The sequence below is a fragment of the Chaetodon auriga genome, chromosome 17, assembly GCF_051107435.1.
Source record: "Chaetodon auriga isolate fChaAug3 chromosome 17, fChaAug3.hap1, whole genome shotgun sequence".
Lineage (NCBI taxonomy): Eukaryota > Metazoa > Chordata > Actinopteri > Chaetodontiformes > Chaetodontidae > Chaetodon > Chaetodon auriga.
In genome coordinates, this window is record NC_135090.1 from 5421907 (window position 1) to 5440500 (window position 18594).

Genomic DNA, 18594 nt, shown 5'->3' on the forward strand with positions numbered 1-18594 from the left:
AGTTTCACTGACAGACTTTTGACAAACACTTTAAATTTAACTAATGTACTCTTGGTAATGACATGTTGTGTCTTTTTTAAGTAGAAAAGCCTAACCAGGAATGTGGATTGCAAATTAGCCTCGGCCAGAAATTGTCTCGGCAATACATCTGGATCATGTTGTATCCTGTTAGAAAGTTTTTTACATTGTCCCTGACAAATAAACTGTAGTAATACTTTTCTTTGGAAAGTATTTTCATAGTAGACTTTACTCTGACTTATACTATGTACTTTATTCAATTACTACAAACACAAACAAGAATGAAGCCATTCAAAATTATTTATTGAAGGTAAAAATAAATGTGGACTAAATGGTGATGTGGTAGAAAAGACTTTATAATTATGTTAAAATCCAACAACAAATCACTTTTTAAACTTCAGTTCGAATTGCACTTGAATAAAACAAAACTACCTTTCCTTCCCTTTCCTCTTCCCCTTCGCTTCTTTCACTCATGCTTATTTGCAGGGCTGCAAGGCTGGTTGACAGCCAAAGGTCAAAGGGTCAAACTCTTAAAACGTGTGGAAAATGGTTTTCATTTTCAACTGTTGCAGATAAAACTGTCCAAAAGAGAAACCACCCACAAAGCCCTTCTTCTGTCACTTTGTTGTTCAAACGTCTTCCGAATGAATCATCATCGTCTTCATCCTTGTTTTCAAGTTTCTTCTCTTTGTTTTCAGCTCTAGATTTTTTCAGTCCCTCCGAGCTGCCCTCTTCTCCTCTTCAAATCCTGATCTTTTCCAGTTTTAGGGAATAAATCAGTCCCTTATATTCCTCTGATTCCCCTTTTTTTTTTCTTTCCTTCTCCTTGCGTCATCTCTGTTGAGAGCAGGGATTCCCGTCACCAGAGTGAACTCAAGCACTTGTTCTTTGAAGACTCAACAGTGAAAATTCAATTCTTTATATACTTCATTGGAGCCCCTTTAGCTCATAGTATGACTACATTAAGTTCCCACAGTGAGAGACAACGAAGAAGTTAGAGGAAAGTCAGCAGCTAAGTGAAATTTCTTAAGCTTGTTTCATTGCACCTTGACTTAAGACTTAACCCTGATGCAGTACACACACAGAGGCATGATCACATTCAAAAATGATAACTGTTTATCACCTTAGCAGTTTAGTATATTGTTTATATGTATGCATTCATACTTTAACATCGAATTAACTTTTCCTCATGTCTCTCCCTGTTGTTCTTGCCCTTGAGGGAACTTAGCAGCAGTGTCTGGAAGTTATGATAATGTTGTTATCAGTATTCTAGCTATCGCTACCTTTGCAGTCAGTACTGTTTTAGCTATGTTGGATTACACAAACGCTACAAACTACTTCTGATACACATGCAAAGACTCTTAAAAAGAGTTACATTTATGTTATGTTGTAGTGTAGGTCATCAGTCTTCATTTAGCTTCACCATTGTCACATAACACACATTAGACAGACACTTTTCTTCTTACTGTCTCACCTCCTGCCAGCTAATCTACTCTGTCATGTCTGTGCCGGACAAAACACAACTTGTCATATACATTATCAGTCTCCCAAGTCGTCTCTGCTTATCTCCACTCTCACTCTGAATTCTTATGTTATGCTGGATGTATGAGCATATATGCGCTCACACTGTACCGCACACAACCTGCCTTATTCCACCTAATTGTGGCACAGTGACAACAGTCAAGAGTCCCTCCTTTTCAGCACAGCCATCTCCTCGGGTGTGCTCTTGCAGCAGGCTTCATTACAGTACAAAGAAAGAACCCCTGTAAGTAATTAAGTCTACCACATCTGAGCTGGGAGCCCTTTGAAGGCCATTTTAATGTCAGATCAGCTTCCGTCTGGAGTGTGTCACAGGACTGATTTTTTAAATTGAATCTGGGTTTCACTTTGTTCCTGAAGGCTGTCCGTGATAGTGTTTGATGTTGAAACTGTTTTAGTGATTGTGTTGAGTGATAACACATACAGCATGCGCTCATACCGCAAAGCACATTTAAGAAATTTCACCTCGGACCTCTTAGCAGCTATTTTAATTGAGCATTGTACTTGTTTTCACAGATGGAACTGAGACCGAGTTGTGATGTTCCACGTCAGACAATCTTATCGTTTTCATATTTTTTAAAAGTAAAGAAAGACATGCCACCTATGTGCCATGTCTCAGTAAGATGTATGAGTTTGCCCTCCAAGAGATTACAGCCGATACAGCCTCTGTTATTTGGACTTTTTCCAAACTTTTGCTCCAGTTTTCTTTTTGTTGTTGCTGCAGATGGAGTAACAGCACCGGAACCTTCACATTCTTTATTTGTGCCAGCCTTGTTTCCATACAGCCAGTCAAATCCCTTCATGTTGGATGAAGCTTACATGTAGCAGTAGCATATAGGCAGAGAGACAGTCACACTGATTAACAGCCAGACAGCAGCAGGCTACACAACACAAGAACCACAGACTCTGCACAACAACCCACATTAGCTTCTGTGCTAAAGTCTCCTTCTTATCTAAGATGCAAACATGAACGCACGTCTTGTCGTGCACCTTACTGTGTCCAACGAGCCACCAAACAAACATTCACCGGGGAAAAGTGCACTGCTAACGTCAGTCTGCAGACAGATAGCTAATTAGCTGCTCAGCTACAGTACATTAAACAGCAAGTCAACTACAAATGTCACTTCAGTCTGGTTAGATGCACCACCAACAACACACTGTCTGTTCTTTGCTTGTAGGCTACAGTGTTAGTTTGTTTACTGGAGCTCAGCCTGCCAGCTGCTGTCAATCAAACACATACAGGGGTACGCCCCTCCAGCCACTGAGAGCAAGAGGAACATCTCTGATAATTCCACAAAGACCTTTATTCTTCCTTTTAGTAACAAAAAACTGAGAACAATCAGTTTAACAAACACGTTGGCAGAATCTTTGGCTGCAAATAGAGGATGACTAAATGTACTTCAGTTGGACTTTAAGGAAACCTGATTTTGGAAAAAATGTCTATAATTTAGAGGCTTACATTAAAGGCTGGTAAACAGTCAAATATATACCACCTCCAGGACAAGACAGCAGTGCTCAGGGTGTGTTTGTTCGGTGAGATTTTGCACTGGAGAAGAGTAGGAAAGGCTCTTTATCTTGCAACTGTTCTCATTGTCCAGCGTGAAGTGGTGTTTAAGCTTTTATGTGTTTGTCGTTTGGTGTGTCAAACTGTCTGAGCCATTTTCTCTGGTCTTGTTCTGGGAATCAGGTGGCACACAAAGCTATTCTGTTAAGACTATACATGTTTCCAAAGAGTTTTGTTATTTTACATTGTAATAATCATAGAAGTAGTTTTTAGAGTGAGTCCAGAGTGTCTTCTGTTTAATGCTAACCAGAGTGTCCCCTGGAAAGCTACTACAGAGAAGATGCCTTTGAAATAACCCATATTTGCAGGCTATTGTTCCCAGTTTGTTCCAGAGGCTGATAATTAGCACATATTGGAATGTACTTGTTTGTGCACTGCAGTCACGCTGCACCTCGTGCTTCTTTCTCTCTTTGGCAGCACAGAAGGTTGCTGTTTCCTCACTTTTGATCATATCGAATAACAAGGTCTTTAAGTGTCCTTTAAGTTATCCTGGAACTTGATGGGACTTTTGTAAAAAGGTCTCAAGTGTCAGAAAATGACAGTTCAGCCAAAGCTCACATTTTGCCTCCGAGGAAGAACAGCCCGGTGAACTGCAAGATCCAACCCAACCTGCTAATTGCATTGCAGTGCAATTGATCATCCACTTCTTTTTTTTCTATGCAACTTCATCTTTTTAGTTGCCATAACTTGTGAAACCGCTGCAGTTTCAAGTAAAGTGCTTTAAATAAGCCTAGTCCTTGAAGAAATGACCACATTTTAATGAATATGTATTTTTAATCTGGTCAATCTAATTTTTAGTGGTGTTTTACCACCTCATTCCATTAATGATGAAGAATAGCCCACTTAAAATGGTGTTATTTAAAGGTACTTTGTAGATGGATACAGCTCTCTGAATTTAGACAGCTAGAACTAAACTGATATGATCTTTTTACTTTTATTTGCATGGTATTCTTGAGATTACGAGTTGTCAAGAGTTCCACTGCAGCCTTTAACTACTGGAGAGCCAGTGACTGTGGGTCAGATACATTAATCTTGTTGTAGGTTCACCAGTAACACTCATACTCATTCTTTGTTGAAGATAATAAAGGTGTGCATACTCAGTTCTATTGTGTAAATCTCAATCATTGTGAAACTGGGCGCACAATCCCAAATATAGAAATAAACAGACATAGACATGCCCTTCATGTACACCTGTCAGCAAATTGAATTGCAAAGAAGTACCTCAAATTCATCAGTTTCTTTCATAACCGGCAAAAATGCCTGAGCAGCTTACATTACATATAGCTGTGGCTATTTTTAGTGCCCATATCATTAATTCATTACATGTACCTTTAAGCCATCTTCATTGGTGGTTTCTCACTTATCATTTTTAGATCTCAGAAGTAAAATCAATGATTTATAGCGCTCATATCAAAACAGACTTTACACAGTGCTTCACAATTTATATGATAAATCACAAAAGATAAAAACAGGTTCTAAACATAGGGAAATAAAATACTGCCTCAAATAAAAAGAAAATGGATCTCACAAAAGTAAATCATGTGATGGGCATTTCACAGATGGCTGTGTAGACTGAAACCACACGATCTGTGAAATTGGCTGACAAACTCAACAATTATCATTCAATTCTGTCCCTTAACTCTGCTTTCCTTCTCCACCTTATCACCCTCAGATCATTCAGGAAAAGCATGCATACTCCTGGTCTTAAGTGTTATTAGTTTAGTTTAGATTACTTTAAATTAGGAAAAGAGCATCGAAACACAGTGCTAAAATGTTTATCACCTGTTCCCAGTGAACCTGTTTACCTGTGGAATGTTCCAAACAGGTGTTTTTGGAGCATTCCACAACTTTCCCAGTTTTCAGTTGCTGCTGTCCAAACTTGTTTGAAACGTGTTGCTGCACCAAATTCAAAATAAGCAGATATTTCTAAAAATCAATGAAGCTGATGAGGTCAAACATTAAATATATTCCCTATTGTATGTTGTTTTCAAATGAGTATATGTCAAAAAGGATGAGCAAATGATCACATTCTGTTTGAAATATGTTTTACACAGCATCCCAGCTTCTTTGGACCTGGCTTGAACTTTATATGTGTAAATGAAAATCATGTAAAAATGTAGTATAAATAAAGTCTAAAAATTACAAATGGGATGAACATGCTAAGGTAGAGTAGCTTATTTCAGTTTCTGGTACCACAGGACCTAAAGGATCAGATCTTTATATTGGTTGTGTCAAATCAAATCACGTGTTTTTGAACTGCAGTGACCCTGGGCAACACGTGCTCCATGAGGTTCACATTTGTGGTTTTGAGCGACCATTGGATGGATAGCCATGAAATTTGCTCCCTATCAGGATGAATTGTAATCACTTTGATAACCCTGTAATCCTCCATCTTTTCTTCCTGTGCTATCATCAGATCAGAAAATCGATTTGTCTGGTACACTGGTTTCACACCAGCCTTAGCTGTACTTTGTTTTTGATTCTAATAAGCAAATTTAGCATGCTAACATGCAAAACTAAGTTTGTAAACATGGTAAACATTATGCCTGTCAACGCAAGCATGTTTGCATAATCATTGCGAACTGATGTTAGCCTTTAGCTCAAAGCACCACTGTTACAGCGTCACAGAGCTGCTAACGTGGCTTTAGGCTCTTGGTCGCGTTTAGGTGAATCTTCTTCCAGCCAGTGTGCAGAAAGCACATATTGCCATTTTTCTTCTACAAATTATTTCTGTCTGATAGCATTCTTACTCTGGGTACCTCAGTCATTTACGTAATGTAAGTCGTGATGCTCTGCTTTGTCTAAATTCCCAATCGCTCAGCAGGAGATCATTGATGCGGTCGTGACAGAAGCTGTAGTGTCGCACTGCAGCACCATGATGACAGGACTTACCGTCCCTTGTTAGCAGATTTCCTTGTTCCCACCTGCCTGTGCCTCCTTACTTATAACCTGGTAACAGCTTCAGACAGGCCACAGTTGAGAGGGCCTGTCTGAAGCCTTCTGAATGTTCTGTGGGAGCCGAATGAATAAAAGATGTAACAGAAACAAACAAAACCTTATTCTTTCTGCCACAACCACAGCCATCTTGACATACGAGATGGCTCAGTTTGTGAAAAATAAACGTTTATTCATAGAAACTTTATAGATAACAAAAACAAACTCTTAATACAATGATCTATTGTATCATATTTACGAGTAAACTGAGCTGTCTGTGAATAGCAGAAAATAAGCTGCCATCAGGCCTTTTGTTCATCACTGCTGCCTTATTGCTTTTCTGTATATATTAACATAAACTCTGCTCAGTTGTCCTCTAAAACACTTATGCACCTTCCTGACAAATTTCTCATAAGGACAAAACACTTTCCACTGTGCAGCCCAGAAGTAGGAAAAGAAGGGATTAATATTGCTTCAGTGATTTTGTTACCATGAGCAGAGCTGGCTGTCAGCTGCCTGTGCAGTCCTTCTTTCTCATTTTACGGCATCAGTCTCCTTGTGGCGGCTGTTTACTTGGGATTACGCAGTACTGGTTTTGCTTGACATGGAGAATAGGGGTGGGCGATATGACCTAACATTTATACCACGGTATGTTTTTGTTTTTTGTTAAACCAATGTGTTCACTGGCTCCAAATAGGAATGAAAGTGAGGTATAGGCCTACGTGTGTTTTGAAGAGAATATCCTGCCCCAGGTTAATTAATTAGTAAATGTGATGTGATTCATTCTCAGACTTGAGCTTCAGTTTTGAGGGGAATCCTGCTTTGTATTGCCCCTCAGAGCAGTCTCAAGTGATCTGATTAGCGTGCACATAATGATGTACCTCCTAGCCTTGGTTTCCCAGTTGTTGGTGTTATGGCGACATTTCCCTCAAGTTAATCCAGTGAGTCTTCCCTTCCAGGGATGATTGGAGTAGATGAAGACTTTTGTGTTGGTTGCTGCACAAACAGCATAAAAACTGACATGCGTATCTCTGGGCTGGAGAGCTTACCAGACCTCTGCACCCTTCGCCTCGTACCATCCCTCAAAGAGGAGAGAGAAAGCAAAGACACAGTGCTGTATTAGAGAGGCACACTGAACTATTTTAGTGTTTTATTACACACACACACACACACACACACACACACACGGATATGTATGATGTTGTACGTGATTACCATTTGACATTTAAACTTGGATCAACACTGTCTAACACTCACTTATTGCCAGTATGATGTCCTGTTTATTCAGACGAGGTGTGTTTGGTGTCATTCAGCAACATTTCATGCTTTAAACTCGGAAGCATTCGACATGTAGCACACTTTATTAAGTTTTTAAGAAGAAATTAGAGTAAGAAAATGTTTTAGGCACAGAAGGGGAGGAGTGAAGACCTCTTTCAACAGAAAAGAAAGAACCCAAGGATCGCTGTCTTGCCTCTCGCCTCTTGACTCTCTTGTGTTTGGGCCCCTGCCCCTCTGGTGCCTGACCCTTTGTTTTGGCCCCCTGGCAGGTGGGGCCTACTGAGAGCTGCATTGCATTGTGAGCCACACAGAATGTGCTAAAGATAACTTTGAAGGCCAGAACATCTTGAAAGAAGCCTGCTCATCTTCTGGGTTCTATCTAGGGTTCTTCTGGGTTCTAGCATTATTGGGCTGACTATCAATTTATACTGGTGGACAAATAATTAAAAGTAATGAATAATAAGTCTGATTAATGCCATGTAAAGGATTAGTGAGGGTTGTCTGAGCTCATTTCCCCAAACTGAACTAAATTCCCCTGCACACCTTTTCATCAACCGTACCCGTGACCATCCCTGACTGAAAACATACCACAGTTGCCATGGGCATTTTTCAGGGAACCGTTTTTCATGCGGCTGAACTGTCCAGTATCATCCAGTTGTGCCTTGTGACTGTGTTTAAGCTGGTTGCCTATACTTTTCCCAACTTGTGCTTTTTCCCACGACGTTGCTATCTCATTAAATTTATAGCCTTTGCTGTGCGATTTAGTGGCTCTGCTATCTTTCCCCCTAAGGTCTATTTCGCACTTCATAAGAATAATAACAGCTGTCCTTCTTTCTGCTGTAAACGTGTGAACACAAATAAGCAACAAATATTGACTTTTTGTGCAATGCATAAGGAATATATCAGTCTGGACATTTAACTCTTGGGTTGGTGTTTATGGTTGTGCTTGATTTGTTTTCCACGGCCTGCTTTGGCTTGTTTGTGTGAACATTATTTATGCACCTGAGGGTATGACAGTGTAGAGGTCATATGTTTCTCTTGTGGTGTTGAGTCGTCCTTTATGTCGATCCCTGCTTACTGTTGACACTGTATTGATTGCTTCTATTGGATACACCCAGAGCCCTCTGTTCCCCTAATTACTTTTTTTTACCTTATGAGAAATTGGATGTTTGGTGCCTCCTAAATTTTTAACGAGTATTTATTTGTAGAGTTGTGGTGATTGGTCCTGATGTGTCCGGACCAGTGTCTGTTTCACATGCCTTACGCTTCTGCTGCATTGAGAGCTCATTGAGAGCTTGAAGCAGGGGAGTCAGAGCCAAAGGGCATGAAGACTTGGAAATGTAACCCAGGTGTTCTGGACAGTGTTTGAAATAGAGGTTGTTTCATATCTGCTCTGTAGTAACACTGACATGAGCTCCATTTTATATTTAGTATTGGGAATGTCTCTATTTAATACTTTAAATGAGACTGGAAAGATTTCTTGACAGTCATTGTGGCTACCAGTTCTTGTGACTCATAGTTTATTAATGTGATGATAATAACGTCATCCACAATCCTGCCTGTCGACCTATTCAATTTCAACGCCCGGTGTTACATATTCAACTTGTTTTTTCTTCCCAATCCCGTTTCTTTTAAATCATTTCCTCCCTTGCCTCTCTCTCTGTCCCCCTTCTCTTTTTTCACTCTTTTAATTCACTGCAAGGAGCTCTGAGTTTATGAATATTTAAAGTGAAGCGTTATTCACAAAATCTTTATTTAATGCTGCCTACGTTCACATCCTCTTCGAGGATTTTAAAGGCTTTGGTTATGAATCAAGCAGGGACGTGTAAACTGTTGTTCTTACAGTGAGCTTGCGTTTCACCTTCTGCTGTGCTTCTGTTAAAATCAACCCGCTTGCTGTTCCTGCAGTCCCTAAGAGCAGGAACGGCTCACCTGCACAGACAGAACACATGCTTCATTCAGGTGATGTAGCGTTCATTCGATGCTCGTGGCTGAAGTGGATGCAGCTGAGTCATTCGTCTCAGGTAGAAGGGGTTGGAGGCATAAATTAGAGTTACGTCTAGTGATGAGCAGCCAAAGGACTCGGAGGTAGGAGGCTAATCAGCAGCTTTGTTGATCTGGAAAGCTTATTGCAAAAGAAACCTCATCGTAGCACAGGTTTCTCCTGATGTGCAACCTGCAGCAGCTACAATAAGATCGGTCTCTTTTTGTTCCTGTCTCATTCTGCACCGACTACACAGAGTAACCAGAAACTGAGTTTTTCTGCTAAATGTTCATGTGTGCAAAGCCTTCAGGTACCTACAAGCACAACAGTGTCATTCAGTTTTCCTTTAGTTGTCCAAAAATATTTGCTTCCAGCTATCATCACCCCTCAGAAATATCTTATTCATTTTCCAATTCCTTTTTATTTCATTTATTTCTTTTTAATTAGTTTTTTTTCCTCCCTTTTTGTGTGTGCAGAGAAAGTGTTCGGGGAGTTTCTGAGCTGGGAGCTGGAGGAGGCTTTGTCTCACCTGCCTCTAAAGCCTGGCCAGGCTGTGACACTGGTTGTCAGCATCAAAGTCAAGCTGGACTTCTCTGGTCAGGAGAGCCTGCTGCAGGACCTCAATGACGGTGAGTGGACACAGACCGGCATCTGTAAGTGTACGCCTGTTGAGAAATGCAAGAACCTATTAAATACAAAAATTGCTATTCTAAATGGGTTCAACGCACAACGCTTACTCTCAGGTTGGAATCTATTTTTAGCTGTGCGAGCAGTGTGGCTCCAGTGAAGGCAATGTCAGTTGGTTCGTCAGTTCACAGTGAACTATCTTGACAGCTAATGCACAGATTGTTATGGTATTTGGTTAGCAATGATAAATCCCATTGACTGATACCTTTAATGCTAATTAGCAAATATTATAATGTAAAAACTCCAAAGTAAGATGCTGCACATGATAAACATTATACCTACTAAACATCAACAATTCCCAGATGACTTGGCTGACCCCTAAATATACCCTCATAGATATAAGTGTTGAGGATGAAACACCCCTCAGTGTAATGCAATAGAACTGAAAAGCACTACAAACCTCAGCCTTCAAAACGATCATTAAGTTGAATCAACACCTCTCCAAAACAAAAACTGAGCATTCGAACCTTCATGAAGGGCTGGGCTGTTGTTTTAGACTCTCTTGATTCACTTAGGGGTTTATTAATCTGGCACTTGAATGCCTCTTCTGTATACTGGCAAGGTTTTCCTTCCTTTGTCTTGAAATGGATTGTCGTAGAATACTGTCTTTGAACCGTCCAGCTGAGGTAATGCATGCGGATGTTATGTTGGATACAGAAATGTTAGTTCACCACTTAAGCACACGTAGTGTTAATGTGCCGCTGTGCACGGCGCACCCTCACAGGCTTTTTGGCTGCCTTATTTGAGATTCAGCATTAATAGAAGAGAGGTCTCAAGGTCTCTACACCTCCATTTCTCCCCTCGCTTCTGGCTTCCTCGATTCAGCTGTCGGATTTCCTTTCTTCTAATTCTTATTCCTGGTTTACACAAAAAAGAAAAAAAAAAAAAAGTCCGACCTTCTCCCCTACCTCGAAGCTCATTCATTGTGTTCGTTTTCCAGTCTTTCCTCCTCCAGTCCTTCCGTCTTTCCTGTCTCGCTGCCGACGTCTCTACCTCCTTCTTCAGACTCTTGAGCCTCTTCAGCACAGACTCCATGGGCTGATAAATATTAATGAACAATCAATATGGACCTGCTCCTGCACCACAGACGCTTTACTTTGTGTGCGCATACATGTGGATTCAGATGACTGAGAGAGTAGATACATACGACGTACATATACGTTTATCTCAGCCCCAGTGCTACTCTCCTCATGAGGTCATTTAAGCGATTCTGTTTCAGTCTTTTAATTAGCTGAGCAGTAATTGGGGCCCTGAATTAAGAAGATAAGACATGGTTCGTCTAAATAGCAGCTCCAAATTGAGTTATTATGGTTACATCATGGGATGCAGTTTTTGCTAAACATTTTTGATGCTATCTACCACTCAAATACATCAATGAAATTACAAGAATAATGCTGTTTTAGTATGCTGATGAACATTTTTGCATAAAGCTAGTTGTTTTCAGTCTTCTCCTCTGTGCTGAAGATGATCAACTGCTGCCATTTTTGCTAATCAGGCAGTGAAATTTTGTTTATTTTAGCCACAACTGATGCTTTTAACAGCTGTTTTTGAACTATCAATAATAATAAATATCGTCGTATATACATTTTAGTGCTTTGTATTGTACCATTAGTGAATCATTACCTTGTTCGAGGCAGCAGTGTAATAGGCTGTACCTGAGCATCCCACCCTGAGAGAAATTTTTAGATACAGCTAGGTAGCCTGTTATATTGCCTATTTACAGGCATTAATTGACATTTTGGGAAATACGCTAGATCAGCTTATTTTAGCATAAAGATTGTAAGCAATATATTCCTACTTTCTGGATACAGTTAACAAACTAAACCATTACCAACAAATCAGTAGTCTCCTCTAAACTTTACATATCGTACCACTGGGTTCCGTTTGCACTTATATAATGGTTTTATAATTTACAGTGTGCCTCGCATTCAACCATTCACACACACACACACACACACACACACTTGTGTAGCTACAATGCAAGGGCTGTGGTCTGACCATTGAGTCCCATTTTTGATTTAGGTGTTTCAAGGATGTTTTTGACACACACTTGCTGAACCTCACGAGCCACAGCCGGCTATAGGAAGTTTCCTTAGAGTATACAACAAGAAAAGGGCGCAGGTCACCTGTCAAAAACAGCACTAAAACATTTCTTTTTCACAAATGCTGCTGTTCAAGGACAGTGAAAAATAACATCTTGATCTGAAGAGAGGAATTGCCTGGAAATCAGACTAATAGCAAAAGTCTTTCTGTAAAATTGGAATTAAGAAAATGATGTTAAAACAGGCTTAATTAAGCTTTTGGGGAAATTTGCTAAAATGCCTTCTTGTCAAAAGGTTAGATTGGAGGATCTATACCTCTCCCATGTGTTTAGTCCATTGTTTCAGACGTATTTACCTGAAATCTGTTTGCACTATAAACATTCACTTGGTAGCACCGGGTAGGTCAACATTATCGGTACTGAATGAAAATAGTCTCAATAAAAACTGTAATAATATCAGCTGCTTTCACCCCAACATAGAAAATCTTGAAAATGATTGTGAACATGTGGATGCATATGAATGAAGGTCTGCACCACGCCCACCTGGAAAGATCCACACGTGCCCTCTTTTTCTGTCTCCGTTCGTTTTCCTCTTTCACCCCTTCTCCCAACCAGCCTGAGGAGAAATGATAGCTCTCAGTCTGGGGAGCGTGCGTTTCTCTAATGTGTATGCTGCTGGTATTGTGTTAGCATGAGCACTTCTCTTTTCTAAATATAACTGGAAGCTCAGATGTCTCGCGGCCCTCATATGACCAAGGTTTAGCTTCCACTGTTTGTCATGCTGTACTAAAGATGGGAATTAGTTTGTTCCTGATTAACACCCACCAGAAGGTGCAGAGCCATTTATCATCAGTGGAATTTTTCACTAATTATGTGTGTTTTATTGATCGCCTGTATTTACAAGCACATTGTGGAGAAAGCCAATCCATCAGCTTTAACTGTTGCCTGGCAGTGCTGCACTCGATGCCTTTTGCGTGTCAGCTGAGACAGAAGGGACAAAGCAGACAAGGCCACCGAAAATGGTACAGGGGGAACATTCAAAACAGGCTGAGCCTCATTGATTTATCCTCAGACAAGTTTATCCCTCACTTCGAGTCCTGCCCGGGACCATGACACCATAACTCAGGATCAGATGGGAGTGATGTCATCGCTCAGGACTAATGGGCCTTGACTTACAGCAAGCTTTATTGTGTTAAATGGTGTGAGTGTTGTACCTAATGACAATGCTACTGCCTACATTAATGTTGTGGTCTTTGAAAACTGCACCACAGTAAATGTCTGCAAGTAAGGAGACAGAGGAAACACGTGATATCAAGTAACAACATGAATTTAAGGACTCAAACGGAGAGGAAGATGCATTCAGGAACTCAGCAAGGGACAGGGAGGTGATGTCTTAGTGTTTTCTTTTTGTCCTCAGTCGACTTCAGTGAGACGATGCACTGCTGTCCCACTTGCATAGTAACTTTTAAATTACTTAGCTTTCACCGTACAAACAGCACACTTAGCTCCTAAGAACACTTTTTTGAGTAATAACCTGTGACATGTTCATGTTAGTTTTCTGTTTTACTTCTCTCTGCTGTCAAGTGATGCAGCACAGCTGTAATTCAAGCTTTACCCGTTTCATGAAAGGTTTTATATTTGCAGCTCTAAATATCTGAGAGTCCAGAACGTTGGAGAAAAATCTTTGTATCAAGTATGGCTGTATCAAACCTCAAAAGATTTTTGTTACAGAGCACAATGAGTCTGTAGAACTTAGTATTGAAGGACGTCAGGTATTGAAGCTGGCATTGATTGTCTCGTCCAATTTGAAATCTTGTTTGCAAATACTTTGATCAGAAACTTCTTGATTTAAATGCCCATTTGCACTCAGTCCCTTCAATGCGTCATCCTGCTCTCTTTCAGAGCAGACACTTTTCCTTCTTGCTCTATCACTATTTTTTTTCTTAAAAGTTTCGTAAAGTGGATCCAGGATACTTGAAAATCACAGGTATTTAAATTTTGAACAGTAGATTGGTCTTTCTGATTGTGTGTTAGAGCTGCAGTAAGTAACTTGTATAAAAGTATTTTTTTTGTCATATTTGCTAAAACTGTCCCTATGCCCAGACAGCAGTACATGAAACGTAATCTGTGAAAAAAAAATGGCTCCATTGGTCCCACCTACTGCTCCTACTGCGATTTGCAAAAATCCACCGCGCCTGACACAAAACAACCAATCAGAGCCAGAGGAGCGTCTGAGGGAGTGTCTGACATCTGTCAATCACTACTCACACATGCTGCGAACCACCCCCTCCCTCCGCTCATGCTGCCGGCTGCCCCTCAGTCAAACAGCTCTGTGAGCGGCGTCAGGAGGCTGGTGAAAGCTATGGTGGAGCAACAGCCACCCGAGAAACTGCCCACACGGCCGCTGCCAACAACAGCATATACGGCTAAGACAACAAACAACCAGAAAGCTAATATGGTGATTGTTACAATAACACTCCGCAGCGCCTATGGTATGTAGCGGCTGGGCAGAGTTAGCTTTTTTCTGATGCTAAGGCTAACGTTACTGGTTGTTACGGCAGACGCTGCAGGGAGGAGGGGCTTGGAGGCAGGGCATGAGTGCAGCGGAGAGGGAGGGGGAGTGACTTGAACTTGTGTTGGTTCAAATTTTCAGGCTAAGTCTGCTCTCTTCTCCATCTTACCTACTGCATCTTTAAACTGGTTTCAAACATACATCAAAGGGAGAAAGTTGACGTCGGTCTTTGAGATCGTGTGTCTGAGAAACATGGCATCAGTACTGTTCTCACAATACACGCTGCCACAAAGAGGAGAGAGCACATTAGTCCAGTTTTGCTGCTCTGCACTGGCTTCCTGTAACATCTAGATCTGATTTTAAGGTCCTCCTCCTTGTATACAAAGCCGTTAATGGACTAGGACCAAGCAACGCTGCTGAATCACCTGCTCGCTATTTACCTTCAAGAACACTGTGATCATCTGCTGCTTGTTTAGTGGAGGTTCTAAGCAACAGCTGAAAGAATGTCGGGGATGCAGCCTTTGTCGATTACACCCCAAAGCTCTGGAACACACTACCTACAAATATCAGGGAAGCCAGCTCGCTAAACGTTTTAAGAGAAAGCTAAAAACTTATCCTTTCGCTATAGCCTTTAACTACAGGTTGTGTCTAACAACACATCATTTGAACTAGTTCTTTTGTAGCATAACCTGACCCTTCCTCCTCTCAAGTGTAACTCTGCCGGTAAGCAGTGTCTGTGTCCTGTGATAATGGCAGCTGAAATTACACTGAAATGCCATTGTTCTCACTATCTCATTAAAGTGACAGGAAAGCGCAGCTCCAGCAATTTCAGCACAAATGCTCATTCAGAAAGCAGAGCGGTTGTAGGATATATCTGATCCCTGATCAGTTCAACCACCGAATGATCTGTGTGGGTGAGGAAGTGGCTTGAATGAAAGCGATAAAACTTTTGTCTCACACAGTCCATCCGTTGGAGTCATCCATGTGTTTGTGTTAAGTGAGTTAAGTGAAGCGAAGGTATCATAAAATCTATTGTTTGGTTATCTACACCATGGACTTCAGCTTTCATATTTGCAAAAGTCATTTCAAATTATACCCTGTTGTTGTAGCACAGGAAGTGATGTGTTTCCAATTCCAGTTTTCCAGCTTGCTGGAAATAAATGGGAGCACTGAGCAGCGATAACCAGCATGGCTTAACACACAAAGATAAGAGTGCAACCTATACAAACCTAAGTAAACGTAATTAACAGGAAATCAAAGGGGAAAATAACCACAGTACGGGACCTGCTGTTTGGCATGTGATCTCTCAACAGAACAGTTCACAAACAGCATCACAGGGACTGTTTATCCAGTGATTTTAGTGCTGGAAATGGCCTCAGACCATGTGTGAAAGTGCTGAAGCCTGTATGTTCCTGAAGTCAAGGGGGGCAATATCTTGGTAGCCATTAAATGAAAAGGCCTGTGGTGAAAAATGAATTGGTTGTTATATAGATGACTCTGCATGCCAGACATTTGTTAGAGTAAAGCAGCTGTTTACTTAAATGGAGCATCCAGATACACTGGAAGGGCTTCCTGTAATGACAGTAATCACTTGTTCAGATCTTTGTGTCCTACAAATGTGTGTCAGCTGCTCCTCTTGTAGCCCCATGTAGTCTGATATGTTTTTTTTAATTGTTTGAATTGGAATTACGAAGTATTTGATGTCCAGAAGTAGCACAAATCCACACTATCTGTCAAAAACTGGCTGATATGATACCTGGTAAATGAGGCTCACGTCATTCTCATAATTACCTCCCTTGAACAGGATATTGAAGAGTTTTTTTTAATGTTTACATTGTGATAAGTCATATAGTCTAATATAAACCGATACACCTATCGTCCAGGAAAAAGGCTTGTAAACGAGTACACGACTGACACTGCAGAGATCCACGGTATTTCATGAACCTTCAGATCTGTGCTACTAATGTCACAATTACTCAACAAGTGACACCTCCAATTTTCGCTGTTCTACCGAAAACTCAAGTAGCAAGGTAGCCACCGACAAAATGCTGATTTCACCCAGAATCTCCCCGAGGCCATTAGACAGGACACTAGACAGGTACTGATTGGAAGGAGGGTGTAAAGGAGGGGATGATTGTGAGCAATGCCATCGTCAATCACGCCAGCCATTACTCACACGGTCTCTGTGCCACAGGACACCACGAGTCATGTGTGCCTCCCGAAACAGACAGCGTAGCACAATGAAGGATGCAGCTCATAAAGTCTGAAAGTGTTATCTGTATTTTTGGTTTCTCCTCTGCCTCTCCGAGTCTATGTCCAGATGCATATCTAATCAGTTAAACAGCAGGGTATAGAGAATGAGGCAATAACAAGAGTAGATTGCTCTCCAGAGCAGTGACAGCAATCGCTAAGGACAAGTTTCACACAGTTAAGTTACACTGTGCAAAAAAAAAAAAAAAAAAAAAAAAGGAGAGCAGTGCTGAGGCATCTGTGTTAGCAGAGCATTATTTATTTAATAAAAGAAAAAAAGAAGAATAAAATCAGTGGGTTCGGTCTTCTTACACGACTTCTGTTCCTGGCTGGAAGCACCCTAAAGAAATGACGATGCATTATTTAACTAAGGATCCTCCCTGTTTTCTGATCTGCTTCAGTTTGCTGAATTAATTTGTTGTTCCCGCTGTTTGCTCTTAATACAAACTCAACACGTCAACCTCCGTGTTTACTTGTTGTCATGGCAAATTTAGCATAATCCACATTTTCACAGCATTAAGTACCATCAGTACAACAGCATATTTATTCCATACACAGCAGTCTGCTGCTCTGACGTTCCCTTTTCAACAGAAATACTCTTCCAGCTGGTTCTATTTTACCAATCTTGTCAATGGCGTGGTTGTTATAGAGTTTGAATATGTCCGTCTGTCAGTTGTGAACCCAATTGTCTGAACTGCTGCAGAGGCCAGTAATTTCCCCTCTCTTGAGGGAAATTGCAGGGCTTTGCATTCCACTGACGTCAGAGAGCGATACGATTCCTTTGACGTCAGAGCGTGCGATCTGGGCGTCATTTTGGAGTTTTGTATGAGTGGGTGGAGAGCAGCAGCCCCTGTGGTGGTGCCTCGTGCAGCTGCTGATAGTGCAGCTGCTCCTGTGTCCACACTGCTTCTCTGAAGGTCATGAATATAAAATCATTCATTTATTCTTCACATGCTTATATTAGCACCACGAACCCCATGATCTCAGATTTTCTGTCATTTAAAATATTGAAACCTAAATTGATTTCGGGGCAATTACTTCATCATCAGTGAGAACCAATTCTGATATTTGCTATTTAACAAGACAAAGTCACCACAGTATATAATGTACATTTATTAAATTGATGTATTGTGTGAATTATAATGTAGGCTTACATTGCTATAAATCCACATACTTTCAGTCTGTGTGTTGCATATTTATATCAGTGAGGGTAAAATATTAGAATCACCTCTCAGTTTAATGCAATACTATTCAACAATACCACAAAAGAAAGCCTCCAAAATCAACAAATCTGAACATTATTTATTGTGCGGCTCGAGTATATTTGTTTCAGCAAAGTGCACCTGATAAACTAGCATTTGTCTGTTTGCTAAGCCCCACTCCCCTTAGTTGCTGTTGCCTGTAAAGCTTTCCATCCTCCCACGGCTCAGTTAACAGCGATAATGCTGTCAGATTCATCATGCAAAATTTTGCAGTACTTATTGAAATTATTCTACACAGTTAAACAATAGCAAGCTTGTCATTTCTAGCCAAAGACCTTTGATTTTGTCGGATGAAATGATGCCTGTGTCTAGCAGATTTGCCAGAGGTGCCAGCTGCAGCTGACTTGTTTTAAAACAAGAAGCCAGTGAAAGGATCAAGAAAGGGTTTTGCAATGGCATTCAACAATTACAATGACAATTCAATAAGACAAGCTGGAAAAGATCTGAAGTCAGCAACCAGCCATGGGAGATATGTTTGAGGTTACACATTAAAAAAATGGCTTTCGAGCTAAATTGATTTGTATA

The 18594-nt window shown here is 40.7% G+C and overlaps 1 protein-coding gene across 3 annotated transcripts in view; it reads left to right on the plus strand.

Moving 5' to 3' along the window:
• The window catches only part of trappc9 (trafficking protein particle complex subunit 9), a 182991-nt gene that overhangs the window by 45217 nt on the left and 119180 nt on the right, over positions 1 to 18594 (plus strand). For all 3 annotated transcript variants that reach the window (XM_076753979.1, XM_076753980.1, XM_076753982.1), the window contains one exon: positions 9794 to 9946. In XM_076753979.1, coding sequence (XP_076610094.1) covers positions 9794 to 9946 — 153 coding nt within the window. The remainder of the gene's footprint in view (positions 1 to 9793; positions 9947 to 18594) is intronic.